Source organism: Canis lupus, chromosome 12 (genome assembly GCF_003254725.2).
Source record: "Canis lupus dingo isolate Sandy chromosome 12, ASM325472v2, whole genome shotgun sequence".
Taxonomy (NCBI): Eukaryota; Metazoa; Chordata; class Mammalia; order Carnivora; family Canidae; genus Canis; species Canis lupus.
The window spans coordinates 20,902,034-20,916,972 of NC_064254.1; the positions used below are offsets into that span (position 1 = coordinate 20,902,034).

Here is a 14,939-nt window from a genome sequence, read left to right on the forward strand (position 1 = left end):
TTTATTCTTATGATCCTGTTTATATAAATGCTGACAGAGGTATGCATTTTTTTTCTGGCAATTAAAAAAAAATTTTTTTTAAGATTTTATTTTTTAAGTAACCTCTACACCCAATGTGGGGCTCAACTCACAACCCCAAGAGCAAGAGTCGCATGCTCCTCAACTGAGCCAGCCAGTGTCTTTTTCTGGAAACTGTGAATAGGACTTACTTTACTAAATGAAACTTTTGTTTTCATCTTATACCTCTCATGTTGTTCAAATTTTCGTACTATGTGGGCATGTTTTTTTAAAAATTCTTTAAAAAATTTCAACAACAATTACCTTGGGCAGTGAGGACATGAACCATTTTGTGTTTTGTATAATTAAAAAAAGAAAACTTTTTGAAAAAGAGAGAGACTGTACCTTCATATCTGCTTCTCCTGCGCTGCGTGTACCTTGACAGAAGAAGTTGTACCTGCCTTCCCATACTCCCGTCACTAACTAAAAAATAAAGGAAAAAACCAATTACCAATATACCAGAACTATGTAAAGACCTATTTAATTAAACTTCATTGGTTTCAGAATCACGACAATTGACCTCAGGCTGGCTGTGGCCAAGTTTAGTCTTAGCTCCTCAGCAAAAATCACAATGATAGGGAATGTGAATACCGGGAAGCCTCTATTTCACAGGGGATGGACCGGGAATCACTCCAGGGTGCTCCCTTACCAAGCTGCTCTCTCCAGAATTCTCAATTCCCTAGACTATTTCAAGGCCTTGACCAACCTGATGGCAGGCTTTGGGTCCCGTCCTGGCGAGCAGCCTCAGGGGAGATCACACCTTCACCTTTAGCCCTTCTCAAACTTGAGCGTGGTACACCAGAATCCCCTCAAGGGCATGTAAAAATGGGATTGACGCGGGAGGCGGAGGGGGTGTTTCTGATCCGGGAGGCCTGGGGTGGGGTCCAAGAATTCATATTTCTAACAAGTTTCCAGGTGATCCTGATGCTGCTGGTCCAGAGTCCACCAAGAACCACTACTGTAAAATCTAGGGTAGTTTAGTCAGCCTCGCCTTCAGTATCTCCTGTTGCCATGTCATCGGCTGGGTCCAGGAAGCGGCGCTCTGTAGCGTCACAGAAAGGACCTGAGAATCAGGCTAAATGCAAGCTCTACATTACAGACCTACAGTATCATCAGCTCTCTACGCGGGCCTCAATTTCCTCATTTGTACACAGTGAGGACCCCTGGCCTAGATGAGATGTAAGGACACACTGTAACTGTCCAAAGAGAAGGTTTAATTTGAACACCTAATCAGGTGATATTCCTGAGGTGCTATTCCTTGTCCATGTAAACCACAGCTTCCTGCTTCTTCCCAAAGCCTACAGCGATCCTGAATTCTCCCAGTGACTTTCTCTCTGGGGGCCAGTTGGGACTCTACAGATGGGGAAAAATCTGAGGTGGCCAGCCTGGTCTGCCTGATCTCAGGTGCCTGATCTCAGCTAGTACCCAACATAAAAAACTGGCCCTGGATCTCAAAGTGTGTTCCCCAGTCCAGCTGCATCAACATCACATGGGAACTTCTAAGACCTGGAAATTCTTGAGATTGCCCTAGAATCAAAACTCTGAGGGTAGACCATCGAGGGAGGGCCTCAGAATCATGATCACAGACCCTTTGAGAACTGAATATGGCAGTTTACAAAGTGTGGTTCCCAACCCAGCAGCATCAGTATCACCTAGGAATTTGTTAGAAACAAAATCTCAAGCCCTACTTTAGACCTTCTGAATCCAAAATTTCTGGGTGGGAAGCCCAGCTGTGTGGCAAAAGGCTGTTTTATAGGTGACTCTGCTGCAGCTAAAGTTTGCAGATAGAAAGGAGAGAAAATGAGTGGGAAATATCAGTGAGGGAGACAGCATGAGACTCCTAACTCTGGGAAACAAACAAGGGGAGGTGGGCGGGGGGATGGGGTGACTGGGTGACAGGCACTGAGGGGGGGCACTTGATGGGACAAGTACTGGTGATATGCTATATGTTGGCAAATAGAACTCCAATAAAGAAATATACAAAAAAATAAATTAAAAAAAAACCTGCCAAAACAAAAATAACGAAGTTTGCAAACCACTGGCTGAAAGCTGTGGTTCCCACTCTAGTTGCCTAACAGGATCACCTGGGGAGCTTCTAAAACCGGCTAACACCTGGTCTCACTCCATCATGAAACCAAAATCTTGAAGGGCCTTTTACAAAGCTCTTCAAGTACTTCCAACCTGCAAGTAGGAGCGGAAACCACAAGTTGCATGCTGGGTAAGCAAGGGAGGGATGACAAGGGCCCGAACAAACGGTTAAACTTCCAGCTGGTCTGACTTCAGAAATGCCAGCAGTGGGTGTGGCCAGTGTACTCTCACTGAACGCCCTTCTCAGAAACTGCTTTTTCTTCTATTAACTTCCTTTCTGTGGTTTGCCTGCCTTTTGGCTTTGTCATCTTCTATACATAAAAAAAGTATTAAGCGTTAACATGGTTTTCAAGGCCAAAGACCAGCAGAGAGAGGGGTTTGGAGTACACATGAGGGAGGCATCGTGATGAGAGTCTGAGTTAGGAAGCAGAAGGCTGGGCTGGGGTCAGTTAGGCTGGCATCCACTGCAGCCCGAGACCTGAGGGGAGCCTGCTAACTTCCTCAGGGCCTGGGTGTTTTTATGTAAAAGGATGAGGTTGGTCTACATTACCTCTAAAGGTTCTGTTCTAATCTTCTACAATTTCTATATTAAGACTTTTAAAAAATAGACCACACACAAATGATGCTATATTTCACTATCTTTGAAAGACCAACATCCACAAGGTAAGTTATTAGAACATACATTGTCCTTTTGGACAGTATTATGCTCTCAAGTCATGGCCGGTTAAGCACACCACATGCAGGCCATCCCAAGTTCCAAGAATCAAAATAAAAAGCTAGAACCCAAAGTGGGGTTGGGAGGGGGGGTGCTGGCATGTATGACCTCTGAAGACCTATGGTGGAGAGAAGAGGGTATGGTCTCCCCCCACCCTTCCTTCTACCCCATGGGGGAACCAATGAATTATCCTCTGTGGATGGAGGATCCAGAAAGGGAAGAATGGTTCTTGAGGAAATTTTCACAGGACTACTGCAAATGATAAAAAAGTAGGGCAACACAGCAAAGTTCTTCATGAAGATAAATGTATGCAATTCAAAAGATACCTTTATTTAAAACAATAGCCTTTACTTGGCAAAATTAAAAATTTATTAACCAGGATTGTCCTCATTAGACATGCTTTTTGAAATTATAGCATCTTATGAATTCAAAATTTACTGTTTTTGTTTGTTGAATCCTGAGACACTGTGGGTTGGTCTGCTTTTGCCAATTTTATTTTATTTTATTATTTATTTTTAAAAGATTTTATTTATTCATGAGAGGCAGAGACATGGGCAGAGGGAGAAGCAAGCTCCCTGCAAGGAGCCTGATGTGGGACTCAATCCCAGGACCCCAGGATTACGACCTGAGCCAAAACAGACAACCACTGAGCCACCCAGGTGCCCCAAGCTTTTGCTAATTTCAGAATAGGATAGCTGGTTGTGTGCGTGCGCAGAGGTACAGATGACTGTATTCTTGAATCCTACCTAGGTAGGAGAGGGGATAGGCAAAGGAGCTCTCTGAGGAAGAGGAGGACTGATCTTTCCTTGTAACCCCTAGGTACCTCAGGGTAGACACAGACTGAGAATGGATGTTAACTCCAGCAGAAGGGATCTAGGTCTTTCAGAAGGCAGCCAGGCTGGACTGCCTTGCTCCTTAAGCTAATTACCTTAGAATTTCATTTGTTCCTCTTCCTATAAATGAGAAAGAAATGTCTTTATCTAAAAACACCCACCATCTCTAGAGGTTAAAGAACTCCAGGTCTTGGGCGGTGAACTTCCCCAATACTGAAGCATAAAGCAGGTACACAAACTAGAAGCTCTCATCCAGTGTCACTGCACTGCTCTGAGCCCACCATCCTCTTGTCCCAGGAGAGGCTTCTTGCGGCCCCTGGAGCAGTCCTCCCTGCCTCCCTCACTATTGCTACTCACCACTGTTCCACTGGGGCCCCTGGGCCTCCCAAACCACTAAGTTCTGGGTTTAAAACCCTTCAGTGACCCTCAGTGCCTTTACAAAATATTTTTTTTTTTAAAGATTTTATTTATTCATGAGCGACAGAGAGAAAGAGAGAGAGAGAGAGAGAGAGGCAGAGACATAGGCAGAGGGAGAAGCAGCCTCGATCCCAGGACTCCAGGATCATGCCCTGGACTGAAGGTGGCGCTAAACTGCTGAGCCACCGGGGCTGCCCCTGCTCAGTGCCTTTTAAAACCCAATCCTAAACCATAGGTGCAGAATTCACATTCTTCCACCCCACCCCTGCTCCCCCCAAGCTGACCTTCCACCACCTCCCTGACCTATAGTCAGACGGGCCCTGTTGCATTCCTCACCCACCTCACAGTGGCCAAGAGCAAAGAGCACAGGTTTGGGACTCACCTAAAGGGCTTTGATCCCACGTTCAGCTAGGTGACCTTAGACAAAGGTCAGTATACCTCTCTACACACACCTCAGTTTCTTCACTCCCCAAATAGGATAAAAATAGCTGTCCTGTCTCTTAAAGTTGCCATGAGAAGTAAATGAGATGGATGGAGTGTACAAATGCTTATCCTACCCAATCCGGTACATAGGATAAACACAAGAAATGTTAGCAGTGACCATTAACTTATTCAACTGGAATGCTGTCTGCATCCAGGTATCCCCAACTCTAGCTCTTCAAATCCTATCTATTCTTCAAAGTTTGGCTAAAATTCTTTTCTTAAAAAAAAAAAACAAAACAAAAACTATTTGAGAGAGAGAGAGTGATTAGAGGGAGAAGGAGAAAGAGACTCAAGCAGACTAGACTCCCCACTGAGCATAGAGCCTGACATGGGGCTCAAATCCACAACCCTGAGGATCATGACAGGACCCAAGAGTCGTATGCTTAACTGACTGTGCCACCCAGGCACCCCTAAAATTCTCTTTTCTTCATGACTGTTTGCTTGGGAACTCCAGCCTGAAGTCTCTCCTTCTTCCTCTAACCTCATCCTGCCATGGCTTGTTGATATTTGTTCATATGCTCCCTTTCAGCCTTTATTGTTAAAGGGTCTGTTTTAAGCTCTTTGGTAAGCTCACAGAAGTGGGGACTGTGACTCCTGCACCCACAGAACCCAGCACGCTGACCTGTACACAAGAGGTGCTGAATATTGGCTAAACTGATGACAAAGAGTTCAAGGTCCTGCTTCTTACACCCTCCCACCACTGAGATTAAGGCCTAATGTATTACTCATAGCCAAAAAATACCTTCAAAAAGATAAAAAACCCAAAACCAAAAAGATGTCATTTCTGCTTTGCAAATGGAGAAAATAAAACATGTGAAAGTATTTTAGTGAAACTTGAATGACACTATTCATCTGAATTCTGTTCACAAGATGGAAAAACCAGTCCTCATCAAATGTCATAGTGGGGGGACATGGAAAAGTTGAATTCTCAAATATCCTTGGCTTCAGAAGGGATAGAGTAATTTTAAACATGAGGACCAAGCCCCTGAGTTATGTTTATTCATCTAAGACTCTTATCAATTCTCTATAGAATGGGCCAGTATTAGAAGGTTCTGTTCCCCCCATCTCCCATGAGAGGGAAACAGCATGGGCTCTGCAAGGCTCTTCCTTCTAACCCCCCCCCCCCCCCCCCCCCCGGGGAAACACATCAGTGGAGACAATGCTCTAGTCAAAGTCACCTTAGCTACCCTTAGAGCTTTCCCTTCAGGGCTCGGGCCTGGCTTCCTTCCAGAGAGCTGCTTTAGTCAGTTCCCCAGAAATTCAACACATTGCTGCAGACACTGCAAAGTGAGAAGGCCCAGGAGGCTGGACCACAGTGAGGCACCAAAAGTAGGAATATAGGTCTCTCTACCTTGGGCTTCTGGGAATCAGCTCAAGAGCACGCAGGACTGTACCTCAAAAAAAACGGAGGCCAACAACAAACAGCTTGCCACCACCTGCACAGTTCCCTACACCACCAACTACTCTAAGAGCAACTGAGCATGCATTATTTACTCTACCTGGCTTTTCCCAAGTAATCAAAATACAAACAGCACCACTGCAAACCATATGTACTTTCTCCTTTCTGGAGTGAAGCAAACTTTAATTAGACCAAGAGCATGAAAAGAGCTGTAATTAAAGCCGAACTAGAAACTGTCTCTTCTTAAGGGTCAAATTCAATAACCAAAGGAGTTTTCATGGATCTATTCATTTAAAGTAGGGAAGTTAGGTGAATATCACAGCTAGGTCTGGATGATGCAGTTCATGGAGTGAATCACTTCTAATGGTGAGAGGTGACTTCTCATCTAACACCACATTTAGCCACAAATGAGGTATAATCTTTAGTATGATAACCATTTCCAGGGCACTCTCTGGAATTCTACCAAAGCATCAAGAAACAAGGTCATTTAACATTTAAAGAATAAGCAGAAGAATGTCATCTTGGGGGGACATACAGCCCTTCATCTCAATATCTCAAAATGTCAGAGCCACAAGATAAGCATTTTCCAAAGGGCTGGCTACTTTTAGTGTTAAGGGCTTGGTGAGCTGTGTGGTTATTACCCCCAATCAGATATATCCATCCAATAAAAGGTAATTAGAATACAGACTGTCTATACTGAAACTCAAACTGCATCTGTAAGAGGACCTCAGGGACATTTCCAAGTAACACCAAGTGTGCCTCACCTTATAAGTTAGGCATCAGTGATGATGGATTTGTTTTGGTGTGTTTCGCGTAGTACTTCTGTGTGTGTTTACAGTAGGGGAGTTGGTTCTGCTTTTTTTAATTTGTTGCATTCTCAGAACCAGTGTTGTGTGGGGGCTGGCATTTTCATAGCTTTTATTGTTTCTTTGTGAATGCCCAAGTGTGTATTTTTTAGACTTGGTACAAAAGCCCATGTTTTTAATAAGGAAACAGAGATGAAAAGTGATATGGGTGCCCCAAAGTCACATAGCTTTTTGGTGGCACCAATGGGACCAGCACCCAGGAATTCTGGCTTTCAGTTCAATTGCAATCTCAAACAGGAGTTCCATGCCCCTCTGACCTCCCTTTTTTTTTTCTTTTAAGATTTAAAAAAAAAATTATTTATTCATAGAGACACACACACACACACACACACAGAGAGAGAGAGAGAGAGAGAGAGAGAGAGAGAGAGACAGGCAGAGGGAGAAGCAGGTCCCATGCAGAGAGCCTGACGTGGGACTCGATCCCGGGTCTCCAGGATCACGCCCTGGGCTGCAGGTAGCACTAAACCGCTGTGCCACCGGGGCTACCCCCTTTCTTGTTTTTGAATCCTTAATAATTCAAGAGCACAATGGGGTACTACTCTATCCATGAAGAAATCATGGGAGAGTAGACTTTTACCTGAATCTTTACTTCAGCAGATGTTTGGTTTAAAATTAACCATCAGCTGCTCCAAAACTGAAGGTATCTAGTTCTTCCAGGGTTTAGCTGGCTGCTCTTGGCTGTGCTATTATGGAAAAGGGTCAGGTCAAAGCATGTGGCTTTGAATTTCAAATCTTTCATGTCCAGACCATAAGGATGCCTATTAAAATAATTTCACACTCATAACCTCCAAAAGTGTTTTGTTTTCCTTATGACCAGGAACACCCTTGGGGTTCTTGATGAATGGAATACTTATGGTTAAGTCATAAGGACAAGTTCTGTACACTAGAGAAGTCTTCATAACAAAGTACAGAGAAATAGCCTGTCCTCAACCCAACTTGAAACAGGCATTTTCCTCTGAACCCTAGACTGTGTCCTTTTATGCCGGCAGTCCTGTTCTCTCAATGCTCAGGCCTCCTGAGGAGTGGCTTCTGCTAAGTAGCTGCCACAATTGAACAAGAAATGTGCATTTGATAGTTCATGGGGTGTCAGTGGTTAGGGAGAGGAAAACCTTCAGCCAAGACTCAGCATTTTGAGACAGTACTGCCCAATGGTTTGAGGCACAGACTCAAATCCCAGGAACTCTCCCTCTGCAGAAAGTGTGCTAACAGTACAAGGAATAGGAAAGGAATTAGTCCAGTACCTGGCATAAGGAGGCACTATATACGTGTTTGCTATAATTGTAGCCAGATGTTTGCAATTTCTGCTTCCCAAGCACCAAAGCCCTTGACTAGGTATGAAGTGGTGTTGACTAGGTATGAAGTGGTGTTGCTCCTACTGTGCACCGATGCTCTGGGCAGGGCATCCTTTGCATAATTTAAAGAGACTTCTCCAGCCTACCTACCAACTCTTGTTTTGCAGACTAAGTCTGCTCTGGTGACGTGTTCTTTGTTACACCAGTTGCAGGGCTAAGTTACCAAAGGCATGCAGGGTCAATTTAAAAAGTCAGGCCTAGCTTTGGACCAACTTCAAAGCTTGCACTCTACTGGAAGGGAATCCTCTCCCTTCTGCTGGATGTGAGGAGTGAGGGGAAGGCTGTCTGGGTTGTAACCTTTCTCCATTTGCCAAATAGAAGGCATTCTCTCAGGGCAATGCCAAACTGAGGGGAACATGACTGAGTGGGATGCTTCCACTCCCTGAGAAAAGTTTCCTTCTGAGCATGGAATTTCAGTTGCAAAGGAACAAAGAGTGAGAAATATTTTAAAGGAATCATCAGCCTTTCTGAGAAGTATTAATCGCATCAGATGTTTCAACTACTCTGTACTTCAGTTAAATAAGAAAAAGCAGAATAGTAAGTATCTTTCTTGAAGTACTTTGGTAAACAATCTTTTTTTTTTTTTAAATAAAATTCAAGGGCAGCCCGGGTGGCTCAGTGGTTTGGTGCTGCCTTCGGCCCAGGATGTGATCCTGGAGACCCGGGATCAGGTCCCGTGTAGGGCTCCCTGCATGGAGCCTGCTTGTGTCTCTGCCAGTCTGTGTGTGTGTGTGTGTGTGTGTGTGTGTGTGTGTGTCTCGTGAATAAATAAATAATAAAATATTTAAAAATAAAATGAAATTCAATAATCAACTACCAGGTCTTTTAAGTGTTTTTCCAAATCCAATTCCCCCACAATAACATTTCTATTTTAGGAGAGCCTGAAGGGAAAGAAAAACAAGAAGACAGTTTAGAATACAATGTTTCCAAAGCAACTGCTCTGTGGTTCTATCAGGATGTTCAAAGCCAGAGCTCAGGGAGGAAGAGGCTGTCAGGTGTCTGGGGAAATGCTTCAACTGTATCAACCCCACAATTACAGAGAGGTTAGAAGGCACAAGCAAAACACCCATCCCAGCAAATTTCTTTCATCTTTTTAATAAAGAAGCATCAGATATCTTCAAAAGAAGATTAAAAGAAAAAAAGTACTGACATCTGGTTCTGGCAATGCAAACTGAACAAAAGCAGAACCAACTACTCCACTATAAACACACATAGAAATGCTACATGAAACACACCAAAACAAGTCCATCATCACTGATGCCTAATTATAAGGTGAGGCCCCCCTCCCTAAAACATTCTTCAGAAAAGAGCAAGTTAGCTTACATTTAAGTCCTTTTAAAATCTTTCTTTTATTTGGGGAAGATACGTTACCTGAGATGACCTCACCCAGCAATACTAGCTTGAGATGCTTACCCAGGACACCAAACCATTTTGTTTTTAAAGAAGAGACTTAATGTAGAGGTATGACCTCACAGATGTTGCTGAAAGCAAATGGTTAAGTTTGAAGATCACTGTCATATCTAGATCATGGAGGAAAAAAAACCCTACAGTGTTCCTAGTATGTAATGGGAAAAAAAAAGAAAAAGTCAAGCAGTAAACCTGAAGTAATAAACGATATATAGTCATTTACACTAAAAACTCAATAGATGGACAGAACAGCAGAGTAGACACAAAAGTGTGAGTGAATCAGAAGAATGCAGGAAAGAGATAAAGAGGCACAAATATGCAAGAGAGGCTATGTGGAACAGGGGCAGTCTAACACATGTCTAACAGTGGAAGGCAGAGTAGGCCAGAGTCAAGCAGATGATGCCTGAGTACTTTCCTGAACTAATGAAATATGTAAACTCTCAGACCAAAGGCTTGTATGTCCTGAATGAGATCAATACAAATAGAAGACTGCCCAGGCACATAATTTTTATTTTTAAACTCAACAAGTACCCAGAACAAAAAAGATTACCTACAAATGAACAAAAATAGGACTGCAGCTGCTTCTCCAGAATAAATCTGCAAAGTGCTGAAAAAAAATAACTTAATCTAGAGTTCTATGCCCCAATTACAAACTATGCAAGCTTAAAGACCAATAAAATGATGCTCAACCAGAGACCAAGAGTTGAGCCTTCACAGGAAAGAATGACTCCAGAAGAAGGAAATGGAGCCTCAAAGAGAAGAAGGGATTTCACAGAAGAAAAGTGAGCACAGAAAAGAGCAAGGCCTGACTGTAAGACTATGGCAGTGCGGGACATTAGCAAACGCTGGGACAAAACACAACATGAAAGACATGGAAGAGGAGGATCAGTGAGCAAACTTCCAAGGACCTGTGTGACTCAGGAAGATAGAAATAAGAATTCACTGTAGGCTTTATGAAGTTGAGGAGGCATGTTGAAAACTTACGGGAACATTAAAAAAAAGAATTGAATAGTCATTTAATCAGTACAATGAGAAAAGAAATATAAAAATTCAATAGAAAGCATTAAAGGAGAGGAAAAGGACAAAAACACATATACACACAAAAAAAGGTGAAAGAAATTATCCAAAATAATCACTATGCTAAATGAAAATGGGTTACATTTCCCCACTAAAAGACAAGAGACTACCAAGACTCAGCCATTAAAGTTCTAGGTGTATGTTTAGTAAAAAAAAAATAATAATAATAATTCACATTTGCACAAGGAGACCAAGAGTACTCAGTACAACACTATCAACCAGAAACCTGTATGTCCATGCAAAGAAAGCTGCATAAAATGGTATAATAAATTCTAATACTGAAATAACACAGAAGTTAACTAAATTAATTAAATCTCCATGATTCAACATGGATGCATTTCAAAATATAATACTGACTAAAAGAAAAGCTATCTAAAAGAGTATTAAAAGTAACCATTAGCATAAATTCATAAAAATTTCTCAGAAAACACTATATATTGTCATGTGTGTTGAAAGTATAAAAACATTCAAAGAAACATGGACTTCAAAAGAAAGTTGTATCTGGGACTTTTTTGCATTTTTATATATTTTTTAAAGATTTATGAAAAAGAGCAAGCAGGGGAAGGGCAGAGGGAGGGGGGAGATGCAGACTCCTCACTGAGCAGGGAGCTGGATACCCGGCTTGATCCTAGGCTGAGATCATGATCTGAGCCGAAGTCAGATATTTAACTGGCTGAGCCACTCAGGTGTCCCTAGTATTTTCTTTTTTTAAACAAATAATTCAAATCAGTAATAAAAGTCAATATTTGTGAGGTAAATAGATATCATTTATGTGATTTTACTTTCCATATTTTGAAGTAGTTCTAAAATGACAATTTAAAATAGAAAATGCAAAGGGGAAGAAAGTAAGTTTTGGATTTGTGCCAATCCAGATCCATCTATCCAGTCAGTTATCAATCACTGATTTATTTATTTTTAAGATTTTATTTATTTATTCATGAGAGACACACAGAGAGAGAGAGAGAGAGGCAGAGACACAGGCAGAGGGAGAAGCAGGCTCCATGCAGGGAGCCCGACGTGGGACTCGATCCCGGGATTCCAGGATCACACCTGGGCCGAAGGCAGGCACTTAACTGCTGAGCCACCCAGGGATCCCATCAATCACTGTTTTAAAATTGCATTTTAAATGTTCTGAATGTTTGAAGCTGTTCTCTCACCTATTCATAACACACAGTTCTAACGGCAAGGGAATAAACATAAACAAGTACTCCAAAAACAATCTTACTTGTAATCTATGATTTTCTTTGTTAAATAAAGTAAAACCGTGGTTTAGCCACTTGCTTTTTTTCTTTCGGCATTTGCTTTTTCTATCCTAGGGCTCATGATACATTTGGTGGAGCTATATTAACAAAGAGGAAACACTGAGATCACAGCCATTTTCTAAGCCAGTGATCTTCGTGTGAGGGCCAGGATGCTGAGGCCGCACCCACCACAGCACTTGAGTAGAAAGCCATGTGTCATGTTCCTTGGGAATAGTGGGAAGGTGAGAGAGGTTTAAGAATCATTGCTTAGTAGAGTAGTCCTCTGACTGTGTGTGCTCCTGGCTTCACAGCGGGGAACTGATCCTTGCATAGAGTCCTTATGAGATAGAGACTGTCAAACAGAAGTGGCCTTAGGTCTGAAAGGAAGAGGGAGTTTCTTGGGGGGTAGAGACCAGAAGAATGAAAGAAACTGGTGTTGGGGGGTTTGAGCAGGGCATAACGTGCAGGCTGAGAGCTCAAAGTGTCTCCTACTCAGTAAAGGGGTTAGCAGTTTTTTTTTTTTTTTTTTAAGATTTTGTTTATTGATTCATGAGGGATGAAGAGAGAGAGGCAGAGACACAGGCAGAGGGAGATGCAGGCTCCATGCAGGGAGCCCGATGTGGGACTCGATCCTGGAACTTCAGGATCACTCCCTGAGCCAAAGGCAGATGCTCAACCGCTGAGCCACCCAGGCGTCCCGGGACTAGCAGTTCTTAAGGCTCAAAGCCCAGCGTCCTGTACAATACTGACCATGCTTCCCCCGCAACTACTACGGAGTCCCATCCACAATCAGTGCATGAGACCCATGCTAATCAACAGGGACGCTCCCAACTGACTAAGCCACCCAGGGCCCAAGTCTAAATTTTTTCTATATTTTAAACTGTTTCACAGTTTTCAAACTATCATTTAGTTATTTTCCTTCTTCTGGTAATTTTAAAGTGACTCCCTGCTTTCATTTCTTTGTTACTTCCCTTCTTTCAAGATTAGTCTCCTTTAAGTGACAGTTAATTTTATTTGAATTAGCCTAGAACTTGCCAAGGCAGCTGTGAATTCATGCCACAGGATTAAATAAACACAGCTATCAACGACTACGTATTTATTTTTTAAATTCCTTACAAACCCAAATATGTAGATAAGCAGAAAGGTAAATAAAGATTAATAATCAAGACCAGGCCAACTGTATGACCACAGGAAAATGGTTCCAGCTCTCAGGACATTTCTCTGAAACAAGGGGCCCAGGTAGGGTCCATGACCTTCTCAGTTTGTTGTCATAAAACTCTATAACTGCCCTCCTAGGTTTTAATATTCAATGGAATATAAATGCCAATTTAAAGAAAAAAAACAGTAGCTAAGATGAAATAAAAAATTTGACAAAGGATATGTTACAATGGCATTACTGATGGGCTTATGTAAGTACAGAAAAAAGACAAAAATGGAATGTAACAAGTAGTAAAATTTAGGGCTTATTTTCAACTCCGAAATACTTGATCTGGGTATATTTTTAGAAATTGGATTTAATTTAAGGAATGACTGCCTCCTTATGATTACTCTTTATGTGTACTAAATTGTGAGTTAAAAATGTTTTCCTCCAATGTTTATTTCTTAAGTCTCTTTATCCAGTGCTCAGACCATTCAACATCATATCTAGTTCTCACCAAGCTGTCAGAGGAAAATTTGTATTTCCTACTATGGTGCTTCTGGAACCCTCCAAATTCAGTCCTATGCACACAGCAGCAATTCATATACAGTACTTTTCTTCCCCTCTTTACCCAAGAATTATCCATTAAAGAGAAGTTAAATTATGAAGTTATAGCTGTACCTCTAGGGCTTGAGAAATGGCAGATCCTTAAGTTCTACAAGATTTAATAATCTTAAATATTTTGTCTCTAGAATATTGCTATACAGAACAATAAACTCTATAAAGGCTTTCTTAAGGACATGGCTGTATCATCTACCAATTATGGGAAAATAAACAGTTCACTCTGAAAAACCTGACAGCTTGTAGTTCTGTCCCTCGAACACAGATGTGCATAGTGCTGGGCCCAGGAGTCACTCCTGTGCACTGCCCCTGCCTCCAATCCTGCAATATCCATCCTGGAGGCTAATTAAACTGACTTCATTCTAGAATAGGATAGAAAAAAGTGGAAAAACGGGTTGTAAGCATTTCACAGAGTATGAGGCATAAAAGTAATGATAGTAGCATCTACTATTCTAACGATAAACTCTCTGGCTGGCTTACAAAACATCCATGGAGAACAAGGTAGACTTCCCAGAGGTGCAATCAGTATGTCTCATGATCAAACAGAGCATTCTGCAGTGGTGTATCCACCGAGACACTTTCTTGCACAGAACCACATGCAGACAGGGGGGCAGGATGGAGAAGCCTGAGGCTAATGGGAGAATTCATTCTTTCCTCTAAACACCCCTTTTAAGATTCATTTTAATTTCTCCCCTTCTCCCTTTATCTTCTTCTTTACTGCTCCTTGGAGAATTAAAGCCACAATAAAAACATAAAAATCTAAACGGGAATGCTTGCAAATGTTTACATATGGCTTAATTCTCCACCCAGAGATTTAACAATAGTTTTGTTGTGAGACATTTGTATCGTAAGCCTGAAAGGTGGAGTCCTCTTCCCTAAAAATATATACCAACTGTGTTTACCCTTGGAGGGCAGCTTTCCTCCCCTGTTTAGCTTTAAAACCTGTATTACATAACAGTGGAAAATAGGGAGGACCTAAATTTTGATTCCAATTTCTTTCATTTTTATTTCAGCTACAATGTTACGGTTTGAGATCATCAAACTTGGTTTTCAACATCCCAGTTACACAGAAAAAATAATTTGGCTCAAACTTACAGACCATTCAAATCCTAAGTGCAGATCTTACCATCCACTCTTCTTCAGCTTTAAAAAACGAACTTGTCAAATCTCAAAGCTATTTACAGTTATCAGATTAGGTGAGAGGCTGACTTACCAAAAAACACACCAAGCACAACTGCTACCCAC

General features: G+C 41.9%; 1 protein-coding gene across 3 annotated transcripts in view; it reads right to left on the bottom strand.

The window, feature by feature from the left end:
• The window catches only part of ELOVL5 (ELOVL fatty acid elongase 5), a 74,890-nt gene that overhangs the window by 8,992 nt on the left and 50,959 nt on the right, over nucleotides 1-14,939 (bottom strand). For 2 of the 3 annotated variants that reach the window (XM_025419043.2, XM_049092161.1), the window contains one exon: nucleotides 403-480. In XM_025419043.2, coding sequence (XP_025274828.1) covers nucleotides 403-480 — 78 coding nt within the window. Of the gene's footprint in view, nucleotides 1-402; nucleotides 481-13,926; nucleotides 14,057-14,939 lie in introns of all 3 variants that reach the window. The other variant, XM_025419044.2, reaches the window with a different exon arrangement.